The sequence below is a fragment of the Talpa occidentalis genome, unplaced genomic scaffold (genome assembly GCF_014898055.3).
Source record: "Talpa occidentalis isolate TD23 unplaced genomic scaffold, MPIMG_talOcc4v2.1, whole genome shotgun sequence".
Lineage (NCBI taxonomy): Eukaryota > Metazoa > Chordata > Mammalia > Eulipotyphla > Talpidae > Talpa > Talpa occidentalis.
The window spans coordinates 129,690,527-129,705,317 of record NW_026555331.1 but is presented as its reverse complement, the minus strand read 5'-3'; the positions used below and the strand labels follow the sequence as shown (position 1 = coordinate 129,705,317).

General features: G+C 37.1%; 1 protein-coding gene across 3 annotated transcripts in view; it reads right to left on the bottom strand.

The window, feature by feature from the left end:
* MET (MET proto-oncogene, receptor tyrosine kinase) overlaps positions 1 to 14,791 on the bottom strand; it is a 101,292-nt gene that overhangs the window by 38,560 nt on the left and 47,941 nt on the right. For all 3 annotated transcript variants that reach the window (XM_037512068.2, XM_037512075.2, XM_054692579.1), the window contains 2 exons: positions 12,831 to 13,022; positions 721 to 852 (listed from right to left, as the gene is read on the bottom strand). In XM_037512068.2, the coding sequence (XP_037367965.1) occupies positions 721 to 852; positions 12,831 to 13,022 (324 nt within the window). The remainder of the gene's footprint in view (positions 1 to 720; positions 853 to 12,830; positions 13,023 to 14,791) is intronic.

The window sequence follows — 14,791 nt, the reverse complement described above, 5'->3', positions numbered from 1 at the left end:
ACTTCCAAGGGGTTTTGTATTTGTTTGTTATATAAAAACTAAATACACCAGATACATGTAAATATCATTTTACAGAGGTTACTAGAGGTAGCACCTATGTGTGCAAATCATGCAATAATGATTAAGTGATTACAATAAAGACCAAATTGTTTCCTACCCCCCATTGTTGCCATATAGGTGGTAAAAGTTCACATTATAGTCCAGTGAACACAAGCATTATCATTATCATGTAGTTCATTTTGGGAGGGACAGTTTGTTCAGTCTGTGATAATTTTAAAATAATAAGAGTATAATTTAAGCTGTAGGAAAACAGATTTGAACCCCTGGGAAATTCTAAGTAAGTTTACATATCATCTGGCATCAAGATGCACCTCCTTCTTACAGAGGAAAAGGATTACTGGTTGGTGTCAGATTCTAATGTACATTTCAGGATTTATCTTGTCTGCACTAGAGTTCTGCCATTAGATCTGTAATTCTCATTGTGCGTGTTTGCTTTTCTCGTTGAGAAATACAGGACAAAATGAGAATTCTGCATTATGAAGAAGGTCTCCCTTAGGTCCAATTATCCCTCCATAAAAATTTAGCTTGGTTTCAGGAGATCTCTGGAATATTCAAGAAGGAACCATATGGAGAAATGAATCCAAGATGAAGAAAGAAGTTAAAAGGAAGACAGTGTAAATATTCCTTCAGGAAGAATTGTCTCCATGGGTTTGGGCTTACCTTTTTCCCAGTGACAACCAGTGTGTAGCCATTTTGGTTTAGCGGATGTTCCACAATCACTTCTGGAGACACAGGGTGGGAATCCAGGTGAAAATTCACATGGGGGGTTGATCTTGATCGAGAAACTACAACCTGAGAAACAAAACAGAAACAGCCTTATTCTAACAAGCTCAATTTAAATATAAATGGAAATGAGGACAATAATAGTAATAACAGATTATGAGAGCTTGTGGGTGTTTGAAATAAAGATACAACAGTTTATCTCACTGTAAGTTAATCTGATGTCATCTAATCTTCCTTGCAGACAATTCATATAGACAGTCTTTCATCTGATCTTTTGATGGTTTCTAGAGAAGAACTTCCAGTCAATCAGTCAGCACATTCAGACAAATCCTCACAATTGTTTTGGGAACTGGAGGAGCCAAAATGCTTCCAGAATAGAAGACGTCACATATGCTGCAAGGATTCTGGGTTTTTTTGTATTTATTTATTTTTTATAAAATTAAAAAAAAATTTATATCTTTTACATCAGTGTCCCACCACCAGTTCACTCGTAAACCATCTCCAGAGCCCTTTGTCTGGATTATTTTTTAATCTCTTCTCATGACACCCCCCACCTGGCAGCTTCCCATGGTGTAATGGAAAGGACAGCAGATGAGGAACACTGGAGACCTGGATCCAGTTTTAGTCTTGCTACTTTTAAGTCATATTTATAGCTCTTTTGAGGTTAATATAGGCCCTCAGCTATTCCGAAATGTTATAATTTTTATAAACCACTGTTCTACTGTATATTATCACTTGGACTGTAACTGGAATTCTTCTTATTGGCCCGTCTGTATAATAAGGGCTGATAGTTTTAACAGTGCCTGGGGGATGAGATTTGATGACTGCTGTCATTCTTGTTTTCAGTATTTCTAATTGGCATGTTTCCCAGGTATATATTTTTCATCTGCCCATGGGTTGCTAGGACCCAGAAATAAAGAAGTCCAGGGAAATAATCAGGATGACTATTTGAGATGAATAATAAGATTTTAAGTGAGTTCAGGGGTACTCAGAGAGACTTTGTTTCTTAAATAGGTCATAAAATCCCATATACATAAGGGTACAGGAGGCTGAACACAGCTCTGGGTTTGAAATTGATTTTGTGAAACTGTATAACATCCCAAAGACTCACACACATTTGTTTTGAGAGTGCATTTATTTGCCATAGGTATGAAATCATAGGATGAACAAAGGTGCCTGTGAAATTAGAATTAAATAACTATTCCCTTCACTGTAATTTTTTCATCTGTGAAATGGGAATGAAAATTACAGATGTAATTAATTGCTTGGTACCCTAAAAAATTTATATACAACATATAAATATTCTAGGGAATAATCAGTAGCAAATGTTTTCTTCAGCAGAATAAAGGTGTCGAGTTGACAGAAACAATTTGGGAAGATTCTTAAAGTGCCTAATTTGCTCCCAGAGAGTAACTGTTGATAGGAAAACTAACTAAGCTCACATAGTGCCATAAAAGTTAAACACCATGACATTTCTGTCCTAATATTTGTTCTACTGCAAACTGAACACTTTCAAAAGCATCTCCATTAAGCAGGGTGACTATATTTGCACAGAAGACTAATGAAAGATCAAAGGTCATTTGGTCAGAATGAGAAAGGATGGAAACTGTTGTTATTCCTAAATTTAGGAGAAGTCAGTATTTGTGACTTTTGGAGGCAAAGTAAAAAGAAGTTCAATTACAAATCCTACCTCTCTCTCTGGGAGATGGTTACAAGAAGAATATTGGGACTTAGACTTCTAAAATCTCTACCTGAAGTTATTTGGATTTCAGTTGTCCAGTATTTCAATTTTTTTTAAGATTTATTAATTTATGCATACAAGCACTATGGTACAGGCCAGAGGTGTGGGGGGAGGGGTGAGAGGCTGCACCAGAGACAGAGTGGGGAACAGAACAGGCAGACTGACTGAAATACACTGCTGAGGGGAGCAGTGGGCGAGGCAGTAGAGGTCTGCTGCACCATGTGGGTAGCTCCCCAGCTGGGGATCAAACTTGTGCTGCAGTGTCTGCGGATAGCTTCATAGGTTGCGTTTTAACCCCTTGCGCCACCAGGGAGACCTCCAGTATTTCAATCTTAACTTACTTCTGGTGGTCACCACTTTTTGTTCTCTCATCTCCTACCCCCGCCCCCACCTCCATTTTTTCCCCTATTTCCCTGACACAATTCAAAACTAAAACAAAAGCCTCTCAAAACTTTGATGTTGCTTTCTACCTCATTTTGTGCTTTCCTTGTCATTGAAGATTATTTCTCCCTATGAATATGCCTGTAGATATCTGCATTTTTTAGTAGCTTCCAGACCCACTACATAACTATCACCTCCTAGTACACTTTCCTCTATCTTCGTGTTCTCTTTCATATCATTTCCCCTATCTATAATAAGCAATCCCTTCTTAATTACTAGGTTGTCATCTTTGACTTTATCAAATATCTGAAGCCAAATATTCATTTCCCAGGAAGGACTAACTGTTCATTGTCTTTTCATAAAGAAGCTCTTTGCACCTCTGGAACTTGGATAAATTGATTTGGTGCATCCCTTGTTAAGACTTTTTGTCTGGAAAACAACTTATAAATGGTACTTTCACAACAGGTAAGCAAGTCAGATATTGTGCTTAAGTGATTTAAATGATTATTTCATTTATTTACTCCATATAATATTCCATCAAAGTGGGTACTATTATTTTCCATAAAGAAAATAGGACAAAGAATTTTAGCCAGAAAGTACCAGTCAGGTTTCCAAAGTGTTTTATCTAATGCCAGAGTTCTTGTGCTTGACCTCTCCTTAAACACTCAACTGCTACACTCTTGGAGGACCAGAGTAAATACCAATAAAAAGCTTCAACTCTGAGCTTCCAAGAGCCACTCATGAGTCAAACCATTTAGACAAATTTCACAATTTATTTGCCTTGCCAAGTATTCCCTGTTTCTGTAATCTCAGCTGCACAAGCTAAGTATGCCTAAGGAGAAAAGCTCCACAACTAAATGGTTTTTGATGGCACAGAACAAATGTTACCAGCACAGCTAGCAAGTTCTACTTTTGATTATGAACTAAGATGAGAGTGGCTTGGTGTAAAAATGGGACACACCAGAGAATACAGGAAGGCTATGTGAAAAAGCGAGATGGCCTTTGGAATTTTGAGCAGAGGTCATAGGATGAAGGCAAACACCTTGTAGTTGATCATTACCCCTTTCTCTGCAGGGATACCTACTGCTATAAAATGCCAAGAATGCTTTTCTATTGTTAATTCTTCATTATCTCTTATTGCTGGAATTTTAAATAATTGAATAACCACTTTAACTCTCAAAATAACCCTGTAGCAATGTTTGCAAGAAATTGGGAGTTCCTTTTTGTTGTCATGGAGATATTTCTAGGGACAGAACTGAAACTAGCATCTAAATTTAATTATTCTAAGATCACCTGGCAATCTTAGAACAATCAGTATGAAATAGAAGACTGGAACTATCTTCTATTGTGGAGTTTCTACTATGGAGATAACTAACCCTTAGTGTGGAGGTTTCAAAATTTCTTTCATCCTCTTGAAAATACAAGATAATATGTTTTGAGTCAGGGGAGTAGGGAGGCATCTGAATTTTCTTGACATAGTGGTTATGATCTCAAATTATCTGGGACTAGACATGGAGAAAAAATATGCACAAAAGAAAATAAAATTTTGTGGCTAGGTTTCAAAATTCATAAACGTGAGCAAAGGCATTTTGTAGGATATATCTGCAAACACATAAAGGCTAGATCCCCTTGCCACACACTTAGTTTCATTTTTGATTACAATATTTTAGAATTTAGTTTTCTTTAAGAATGATGAATGTAATTTAACATAAGAATTTGCATGTGGCTTGATGTCTACTTTTTCTATTTTTTTTTTTAGTGAAGAATTCAATACTATACTCATATAGTCATATAGACATATAAATATTGCCACAAACAATTTTGGAATATTTTCATTATCTCAAACAGAAACTCCACACTCTTAGTCATATCCTTTTCATCCAATATACCCTTCAGTCCCTGGCAATCACTTTTTATTTCTATAGATTTCTTTATTCAGGATATTTCATCTAAATGGAATCCTACAATATGTGGCCTCTTGTGACTGATATCTTTCATTTAATATAATATTTTCAAGTTTATCCATGTTGGAACAGGTATCAGTGCTTCATTCTTTTTTATTTCTGAATAATATTCCATTATATAGATATACCATATTTTATTTATCCACTCATCAGTTGATAGACATTGGGTTATTTTCACTTTTTGGTTATTGTGAATAATGCTTTTTAAATTTATTTAAATTTATTTTTAATTTTTAAATTTTTTTACATCATTGTTCATTTTTAAACAATATTTGCTTCCCCCCACCCCCTCAGGTGTAGTCCCCATAGAGTTTCCTTTCCCTGTGAATAATGCTCTTTTTTTTTTTTAAATATATATTTTTTTTAAGATTCTTTTTTTTTTTTTTAAGATTTATTTATTTATTTATACAAGCACTGGGTACAGTCAGAAGCGCGGGAGGGTGAGAGAATTCACCAGAGCCAGAGCAGGGAGCAGAGCAGGCAGAAGGACCTAAGTACACTGCTGAGGGGAGCAGCGGGCGGCAGGAGAGGTCTGCGCGCCATGTGGGACCCTCCTCCAGTGGCCGGGGAGCAGCCGGGGATCGAACCGGCGCTGCAGAGGCTGCGGGCAGCTTCACAACCCAGCGCTCAACCGCTGCGCCACCGGGGAGGCCCTGAATAATGCTCTTAATGAACATTCATGTACAGCCTTTTGTGTGAACATCTATCCATTTTAATTTCCTTTGAGTATATACCTGAGTGAAACTGTTGGCTCTTACAGTAACTCGATGTTTAACCTCTGAGGAACTGCCAGTAGTCTCCATAATGACTGCACAATTCTACATTTACAAGCAAAGCATGAGGGTCCTAATTTCTTAACTTCCTCACTGACATTTGTGATTTTTGATTTTGTGATTATAGATATCCTAGTGGATGTGAAGTGGTACTTACTGTGGTTTGATTTGCATTTCTCTTCCAAATGTTCTCTTAAAGTAAGTATAAGGCAAATTAATGTCTGGAAGTTCATTGCTTTCAACTGTTCCTCCTGGCTGATACTGAATATATGGGCATCACCAGCTCAGCCTCCCAACCTGTTGTGAAAAACATCCCCTTGTGGATAGATTGGACTTTCTAAAAACAGGGTCCTAGAGAGGCTGGAGATGGGGAAGGGATAGAAGGAACAAAAATGTTTCTCACTAGGATAATTAGTGGGAGATGCAGCACACTCCTTAGGAGCTGCACTTAGTAGGAGGAGAGACAAAGGGTTGGAAGCATAGCACATGCCTCCAACCTGGTGGAGGAAACTAAGGGGTGACATGGATGGAGGTGCCCCTAGAAGACATAGGACACTTTGAAAGAATAGCTAGATTGATGATTTTAATTAATTAGAATATATTATAACATATCCCTTAATATTTTGGAGAAATACTGGAATTCCTGTTGGTAGTGCACTTTGAGTGATGTGATACTCCCAGTGGGCCCCCAACACATCTGAACCAGTTGGCAGGCTTTTAAAATACATGTAATATGGTTCTTCATATGGGTATTCTGGGTTCAAATAATATATTTGACATTGCTATAAATGGTTCACTCTTTTAGAAATGTGTATTAAAATGTAACCAAGAAGACAACATAAGATTTAATGCTTTTGATGATCAAAATGAATTTTCTTTTTATAAGTAAATGTACAATTCTATTCCTAGGTGAACAGAACTGAATGGGACCTTTGGTATAATCTACATTGATTTTTAATTTAAAAGTTAAAGATAATGGGTTTCTGTACATGAATAAGGGAAACTGTTTTTAGTGAAAGATGATGTAAATTAGAGTTTGAGATTAAATGAGAAAAATGTGAGGTGGGAGGAAAAAAACATGAGTGAAAGTGATGTCACTGTTAATAAACAGACTTGGGTGTAAGTGGGCATGACCTTACAGAGCTAGGGAGTAGATCTGCTTTCCCTGCAGTTCCTGGTATAGAGTTAGGTATAGAGTAGGTTCCAAAGGTATATATATATTGCCTAAATATATAAATAGACTGAAATAAGAAGTTCAATTAAACCCTGATGAAGGGATGAGATTCTTAGGTGTTTTAGTTATTTAGATAACCTTCAAATGTTTGATCCCTATTTTCAAGGTATGTTTTTTGATGCCTCTTGTTTCTTGGTTGCTGCAATGAGCTGAATGTTTGTGTCCCTTAAAGTTCATATGTCGCAATCCTAACCCTACGTGATAGTATTAGGAAGGGAATACTTTGGGAGGTGATTAGGTGATGACAACAGAGATTTTGCGACTAAGATTAATGCAGAATAAAAGGGACCCCAGAGTGCTCCCTTGCCCTCTGCCCACCACGTGAGGACACAGCAGGAAGACGGCTGTCTATGAGCCAGAAAGAAGGAGTTTACTAGATACCAAATCTGCCGGCACTCTGATCTTGGACCTCCCAGACTCTGAAACTGAGAAATAAATGTGTTGTTTAAGCCACCCAGTCTGTGGTAATTTGTTGCAACAGTGAGAGCTGACTAAGACACCTGCTTTAGGTTTGCTATCTACTTGAGAATGAGAGAGAAATTGGTGTTTGTTTAGAAAGAAATCAGATATAAAGAGTAGAGTTATTTGGTTCAATCAAGGTAAGCATCTAGCTCTCTGGGAAAAATAATGAAACATGATAAGAAGTAGAAATTTCTGATTGGTATTGACGGCTCAAAATTAAAAGTAAAACAACGTACCAGGTGGCCAAAGTTGAATTAAATGAAGCTTTAATCTTTTCTTTCCTTATTTCTTTTTGGTAAATGGGCACCAGTGCTTCTATACTACATTGACACTATAAAGGTCAGGCATATAAAAAAAGGAAAACAATTTTCCTTATTATTATAATACTGATGTGTATATTTCAATTTTGTGTAATGATTCAAACTGAATCAACGTGAATGACTAGATTGAGACCTTTACAAAAAATTTCACACATCTAAGAACAAAATAAGCTAGTAAATTTGTAAAAATTTAAAAATAACCACTACTTTAAAATCAAGATTATAAATGACTGTAGGATTAGTCAGGCTATACAGAGTATCTGTTTTGAATTTATAAACTGATAAAGGTTCAAAAAACAACTGATACGTATGCATATACACATGTATGCGCACAAATATATACATGCACACACATATATATATTTTTCATGTCTCTGTACTCTTTCAAATAAGCACCCAAACAGGAAATCTGAGTTTCTATTTGCTATCAATCCTCCCTGGCCCTATCCAGAAAGCTTAACATTTTCCCATGGTTAAGAATTATATTATAATGTTTTAAATTTCTATGCATAACTATCAAATATATGTATTTTAAGAGAATGCATTCATTCATTTTAGGAGAATATAAATGAACTGGGCTTATTCTTAAGTTATGAACATAACTCTGAAATTATTATTTACTACCGGTTCTTTTTTTGTACAAAAGAAATTTCAGAACTCATGAATAGATTTTCTTTAAAAGAAATATATGAACATTACCATTCTTTAAGGATTTAACAAAATCAATGACATACACATTAAAATAAGGGCAGATGTTATATTTATATGAGCATTTTATAAAGGAGACAGGTAAAAAGAGATGGTCAAGATTCATTTGGCTGTGTCTCTGCTGGATACTGACATCACTGATAAATTGATGAATTGTGTCTATAATCTCTAAAATAGAAGTAATCCCAAATGTAGTGTATGCCACAGTCTTCCAATGCAAAGCATTGGTATACCATGATGGTGGCACAGGAACCCAAAGAATTTGAAGCAGGAGGTCAACAGATGTATTGATTCTTACTGGATGTGAGTGATTATTCTCAAGTTTGCTAATTACTACTATATTCCTTTAAGTAATGGTCTTAAGTAATGATCTAATAAAGAATGTCTTTCCAGGTGTTTCCTACCTCTTAAAATTTCTTGATCCAACTAGTTGGATCAAGATCTAACTAGTCCAGTTAAGAGGCACAAGGGAAAAGGGATGATGAGTGGTAACAGTATCAAGGTACTGGAGAGAAGGGAGAGAATAGGAAAAAAAGCAAGAAGGATGCCAGAGTCTAAGGCCACTGATATAGTGTCCACAGAGTGGCTACTGTATACAGGCAAGGTAGCTGCCCAATGAATGTTTGTGGTGCTGAATTTGAATCATCTTGAAAGTGTTTGTTTGCCCACTTCCAATCTACCCCTAAGCCACTCACTCTCCCTGGCCTGACAATAATGCACAAACATTTTAATAGCAATGCCTTGCATCTAGAGATTAGAGGACTTATACAAGTGCTGTTAGAAAAAAAAAATCAAACAAGCATTGTTTTTGGATGTAGATTAGATGAGGAGCTCAGAGGGGAAACGTGGGCAATCCCTGTGATTAGTCCTGTGATCTTCGTAAGTCTCCCTCTTCTCTCTCCCATTTAGGCCTGTACACTGCGGTAATGTTTCCAGTCTCCTTCTTTCTGACATCTCCTTCGCCTCAAAATTTGTAAGGCGTGTTTTTACTGTTTACTTATACTATCTCAAACATTGCTTATCATATTATTTTACTTCAAAGCATCCCAAGAGAGTGACCACACAAATAAAAACTGTTTTTGAAATCTATGTCTCCATTGATACGATCCTATAAATAGACTCCAAAACGTACACATATCAGGATATTCAGATATAGCTGCACCTGTATGAGATAAGTTACACACATTTTAATGTTGGAAACATGTCAAAAACATCTTCTCTGTCATACATATAATATTGTTAGCTAAACAATATAATTCTTCCTAATCAAATAACCACTGTGAAATACCTGATTCACTTTGCACCCAACAGCTGGAGCTGTAGCTAATGTTCCCAGCCAGAGCTGAACATAAGCACAATAGGAAAGGCAGAAACAGCTGCAAACTCTTGGGAGAAAATTTTTGCAAAGCAAGTTTGCCTTAAGGCTTTAGGGTAGGAAGGAAGTAAAATCATTTTTCTGTTCCTTTTCAAGTATGGCAGCTGTCTTTGGAAAAAAATTGCGTCCATTTTGTTTTGTAACAGAAACTCCACAGTATTTATTAAAACACTAGTTGTAGAAGCTTAGGTCTGGCCACAAATTTAGCACTTTAACATAGTCAAAACATTTATGGAACTTGGCAGGTAGTTAGTGCTCTGATGGTTAAGCTAGAAAGTTTTCACTTCTTAGCTGCACTCCTGACACTGCCCTCACTATTGTTTGCTGTAAACAACTGGACTTCAGTGATGCTGATTCTTTCATCCCTCCAATGCTTTATGTTTATTTATATAAAATTCAACTGAATGGAATTCTCTTAGCCACGTGTCAGAGAAATAGATCATCTGTGGGTCTCAACAGCCCTTTGTATGTCTTTGTCTCTTATTATCAGGTCCATGCTTTTATGTCCCCTACTAAAATTTAATTCCTTAAAGGTAGCTTCTATAATAATAGTCACTTATTTGATTATTAATGCAAAGGCAGCAGGGTTTCAATACATATCTGATGAATTAAGAGTTCTCTGATTAAAAAAAATTACTGATATCAGTAGTTTTCCTAAAGTAAACATCTACTTATTTTCATCTTTATGTTTGGATGCACAGGTAATGGGCATAACATAGCTCCTTTTATGGAAATGTTGGAAGACAAGAATAAAACATTTGCCACAGCATTTTTGTTATAATGGAATGATGCATGACCTCTCACCAATGGGTGTTGGGATCTGCCACAGGTAGAACTTACTCAATAGTCAGACAGATAATAGGGAATCTATTTAAATACAGGGGTTTTATTAGACTTTAGAGTCTGAAAGTAGGCCAGGAACCCTTTGATATCAAAAACTGTCAGAACTAAAGCAACTATAGAAAGCTTATTAATATGAAACTGGATTGGTGAGGTAATAGATGGTTTTGAAAAAAACAAATAAAAATAAAGATAAAGGGAAAGCAAATCAAAATAGCACATTAGGAATTTAATAGAAGCTAGCATCTCTCATCTTTCAAAACTTTTGTAATTCTATAGAGTAACATCAATATAAATTAAAAAGACATCTAAACACAACACAATACTACACATTTAACAAGGATAACAGATACCATCATACTTCAAATATGTTCCAGTACCTGTCTCGTGTGTGTGTGTGTGTGGGGGGGGGGGTGCTGGGTGTTCCTCCCCTTGATTTTGAGAAGTTAAGGACAGAATTAAATGGGGTGGGGTCTCCCTGGTGGCGCAAGGTATTAAAATGCAACATATAAAGCTGTCCTCAGCCACTGCAGCATGAGTTCGAACCCTGGCCAGGGAGCAACCCACATGGCGAGGCAGACCTCTCCTGTCTCACCCGCTGCTCCCCTCAGCAGTGTACTTCAGTCGATCCACCTGTTCTGTTCCCCACTCTGTCTCTGGTGAATCCTCTCACCCCCCACACTTCTGGCCTGTACCCTAGTTCTTGTATGCATTAATAAATCTTAAAAATATACATAGGGTCTCCCCTGGTGGCGCAGGTGGTTGAGCACCATGCTGTGAAGCTGTCTGTGGCCTCTGCAGTGCGGTTCGATCCTGACTGGCGGGCGAGTGTCCCACAAGGCGCTGCAAACCTCTCCTGTAGTGCCCACTGCTCCCCTCAGCAGTGTATTTCATCAGTCTGCCTGTTCTGTTCCCCGCTCTGTCTGGTGAATCCTCTCACCCTCCCACGCATCTGGCCTGTACCCCGTTCTTGTATAAATTAAAAAATAAATAAATCTTAAAAACATATATAAAAAGAATTAAATGGGGTGGGTAAATAAGAACACTGGGCTGGGAAAGAGGGAAGAGGTATAGAAAAAGTGTAGTTAACTGTGAGGCAGGAGAGATTAAGTGTGGGAACATTTAGATGACAGGATCTATATGATCATAGTTTTGAGCTAGGAAGGTTTTATTTACATGCTTTATGACTGAAAAAATTCCACCATGCCCAGTAGTGCAAGAAAAGCATGATTTATAATTTTAAAAATATGGCAATGACCACTATTCAAACTACTATAAAGACAGTGGTAATTTTAAAAAATACGTTTTGTAAAAGAATACAGAGGATGTGCAGATGGGCAAGTCATAGGAAAACATCATCGTTCTCAATTGGTTTACTGGAAATCATTGTCTGACTAGGATGTTAATTAGATCAGATGATTATGAAATTAGCATCTCTCTTTAAAAGACATTTCTAGTATTTGTGAAATCTAACATTCCATAGATGCTATCGTTGCTCTGCATTAATCAAGAATCCACCAATGAACTCATGTTAAAAACACTACCCAACAAGTACTAAAGCAATAAAACAGCCAACATAAGAACATTTTAATTTCCGCAAAGTGCTATGATTCTTGTATCTAGGAAACACAGTATCTCAGATCAAGTCTGAAGTGTGAACTGCTACCCATTAAAGTATTTCTTGGTAAAAATACAGAATTTTTCAGTATTTGAACTTCTTTGTGTCTGACCCCACCATTTTGCAGAATCAGGAAGGTTGGAGGAATTACAGTGGGATTTTGATGATAATAACCCTTCCTAACTCCTGCCAATACTTCTCAATGATGTGAAAGTTTCTTCTCATGGAGATACTCAGCTCACACAATAACTGTCCTTTGATCCTTAGCTTCCCTTGAAACAGGAAAACGTCTTCTGGAAGTGCTTGAATTGTTTCACTTTATTTTCTAATTATGTAATAGAAATCATGAATGGGGGAAAAAAAAAAAACCCAAACAAAACCCAAACTGTTCTGGGCAAGAAAATTAAAGCAACCACATTTAAACTGAAAGCTTCAAGACTTTAACAAAAATAGGCCATGCTCTTTATAAAAAGTGGACCAGGCTTCATTGTTCTGCTTTCAGTCTGTGTCTCTAGTTTCTACTGTGATTTTCACTTTATAATATTTGCAAACATTTCAATGCAAGAACAAAAACAAATGAACTGCATAATACCAGATAAAACAAACATAGTCACTCCCAGACAGCATTTACCTGAATGAAGCGACCCTCTGATGTCCCAAGATTAGCGATGGTGAGGTCTCCTTTAATGAAGGTGGAAATAGATGTTAGGAGGATTTGGTTGAATTGGCCCATGAATAAGTCAACACGTTGCAAAGCTGTGGTAAACTCCGTTCGGTATTCATCACTGCGCGCTTCACAGCCTGATGAATTTCTCAAAAGTGTCTGGAATAAAATATGGTCAGAGTATTACTGTGAGTCCAGATGTGAGCAAGCTGGTCAGAATCTTTTCAGTGTATCTTTTTCAGGGCTTGGAGGGGAGTGGCAAAATAACTGTGCTAACAGGCCCAGATAGGCAGTGATATTCCTAGTGACCAATACGGTTTTATTATTGCTAGGCATTGTTCTCTGTAGATATAGATCTTAAACTGGGGGTAACTTTCTGATCCCAGTTTATACTATAGTTCAATATGTGCATAAATAAAGATTAAACTTTCTTGGCTCTATTAACTAAAACAAAACTATAAATATCTCCACCCTTGACATAAAGGTAATCCTCCTAGCAGACAAGTCCAATGAGATGAATTTCAAGAGTGATAATATAAATGTTAGAGTCATACCAGGACATTATACTTTTAAATGTATACCTTTGTGTGCAGTGAGGTGGTATTGAGTAGTGACTGATAGATAAGTCATGGGGAGACAGACGAGCACATCAGATTCAAGCAGATCCAAGACCTACATTGAATCTTGGTCCCTAATGGTTATTCACTTTGTGTAACTCAGTGTTTATGAAATTAAGTGTTTATGAAATTCATGCTCCTTCTGTCTCAGCCCTCCTCCCCATCAGCAAGAGAGAACTATATAAATGTATGTACTTTACAGAGTTGTAAAGATGAAAAGAATTAGTTTACAGAAATCTTACAATAAAATCAGCAGCAGAGAGCACCACTTAAGGTAGTTGTCATTATTATGGTGAAAGCTGTATATAAAATGCCTCAAGTAACCAGCTAAGAGCCTGTGATGGGAGGATACATGGCATATTTGGAGAACTGAAAGAAGCTTATGCGGTTATTTTGTTCCTTTGCTGGCTTGTTCTTACTTTTTTCCCTCTGTTTTCTGGAAACTTTAAAGCCTCATATTTGACCTGCAGTTCTGTGAGGGTGGAGATAAAATGAATTCATTGGATTATAAAACAATTTGTTCTGTGTGGAATAGCCTTTGTAAACTATTAGCAACATTCTGCCAACTTTGGACAGGAGTTGTCTCATCTTCTAAACACGCTATATTGTGCACAACACACAGTAGGTATCCAATAACAGCTTGCTGAAAAATTAATGCATCTGCAAAGGAACCACAGATAAAGTCCATCTGCCTATCCAGCTTGCCTTGTGGTCTGCCTTGCCTCACAGTGTGAGTAGAATGGAAGTGGGATGAATCTGAGTGTCTGCAAATCTGTAGGAAGCTGCTGATCTTTTTTTAAAAGTAGGAGATAGGGGAACAATACACAACTTCAGCTCTTTGTATCTGTTTCCTCATTTGTGAGCATGTATATAGAACCCCGCATCAGAGTTAACGTAACATTTATACTGTGCACTGCAAGGGCTTCTTTCAGGTATCAGAACTATTAGTGCCTAAGAGGATTCATGAAGAAGAGAAGCCTTTCACATGAAAAAGCTGTAAAATGTCCCTCAGCCACGAATGATCCTTTAGCTGCATGAGGAAATCCACGTGGTTGTGAAGGAGAAGCACTTTATGTGTCTCTTTGCTAGACAAACTGCCACCTGTCATGAACCTACCACAGTCACCTAAGGATTCACCAGAAAATGCCTTTAATGTTCCCTCGAGCATTCAGCTTCCTTGCCGATAGTCCCAAGGTCATCTATATGAAAGTGCTTATTGATAGCTCTGTGGTATTCTGTATTTAGACCATGCTTTATCATTATCTGATTTATTTTTCATTTATTGTCTTACTCCACTAAAATGTAGGTTTA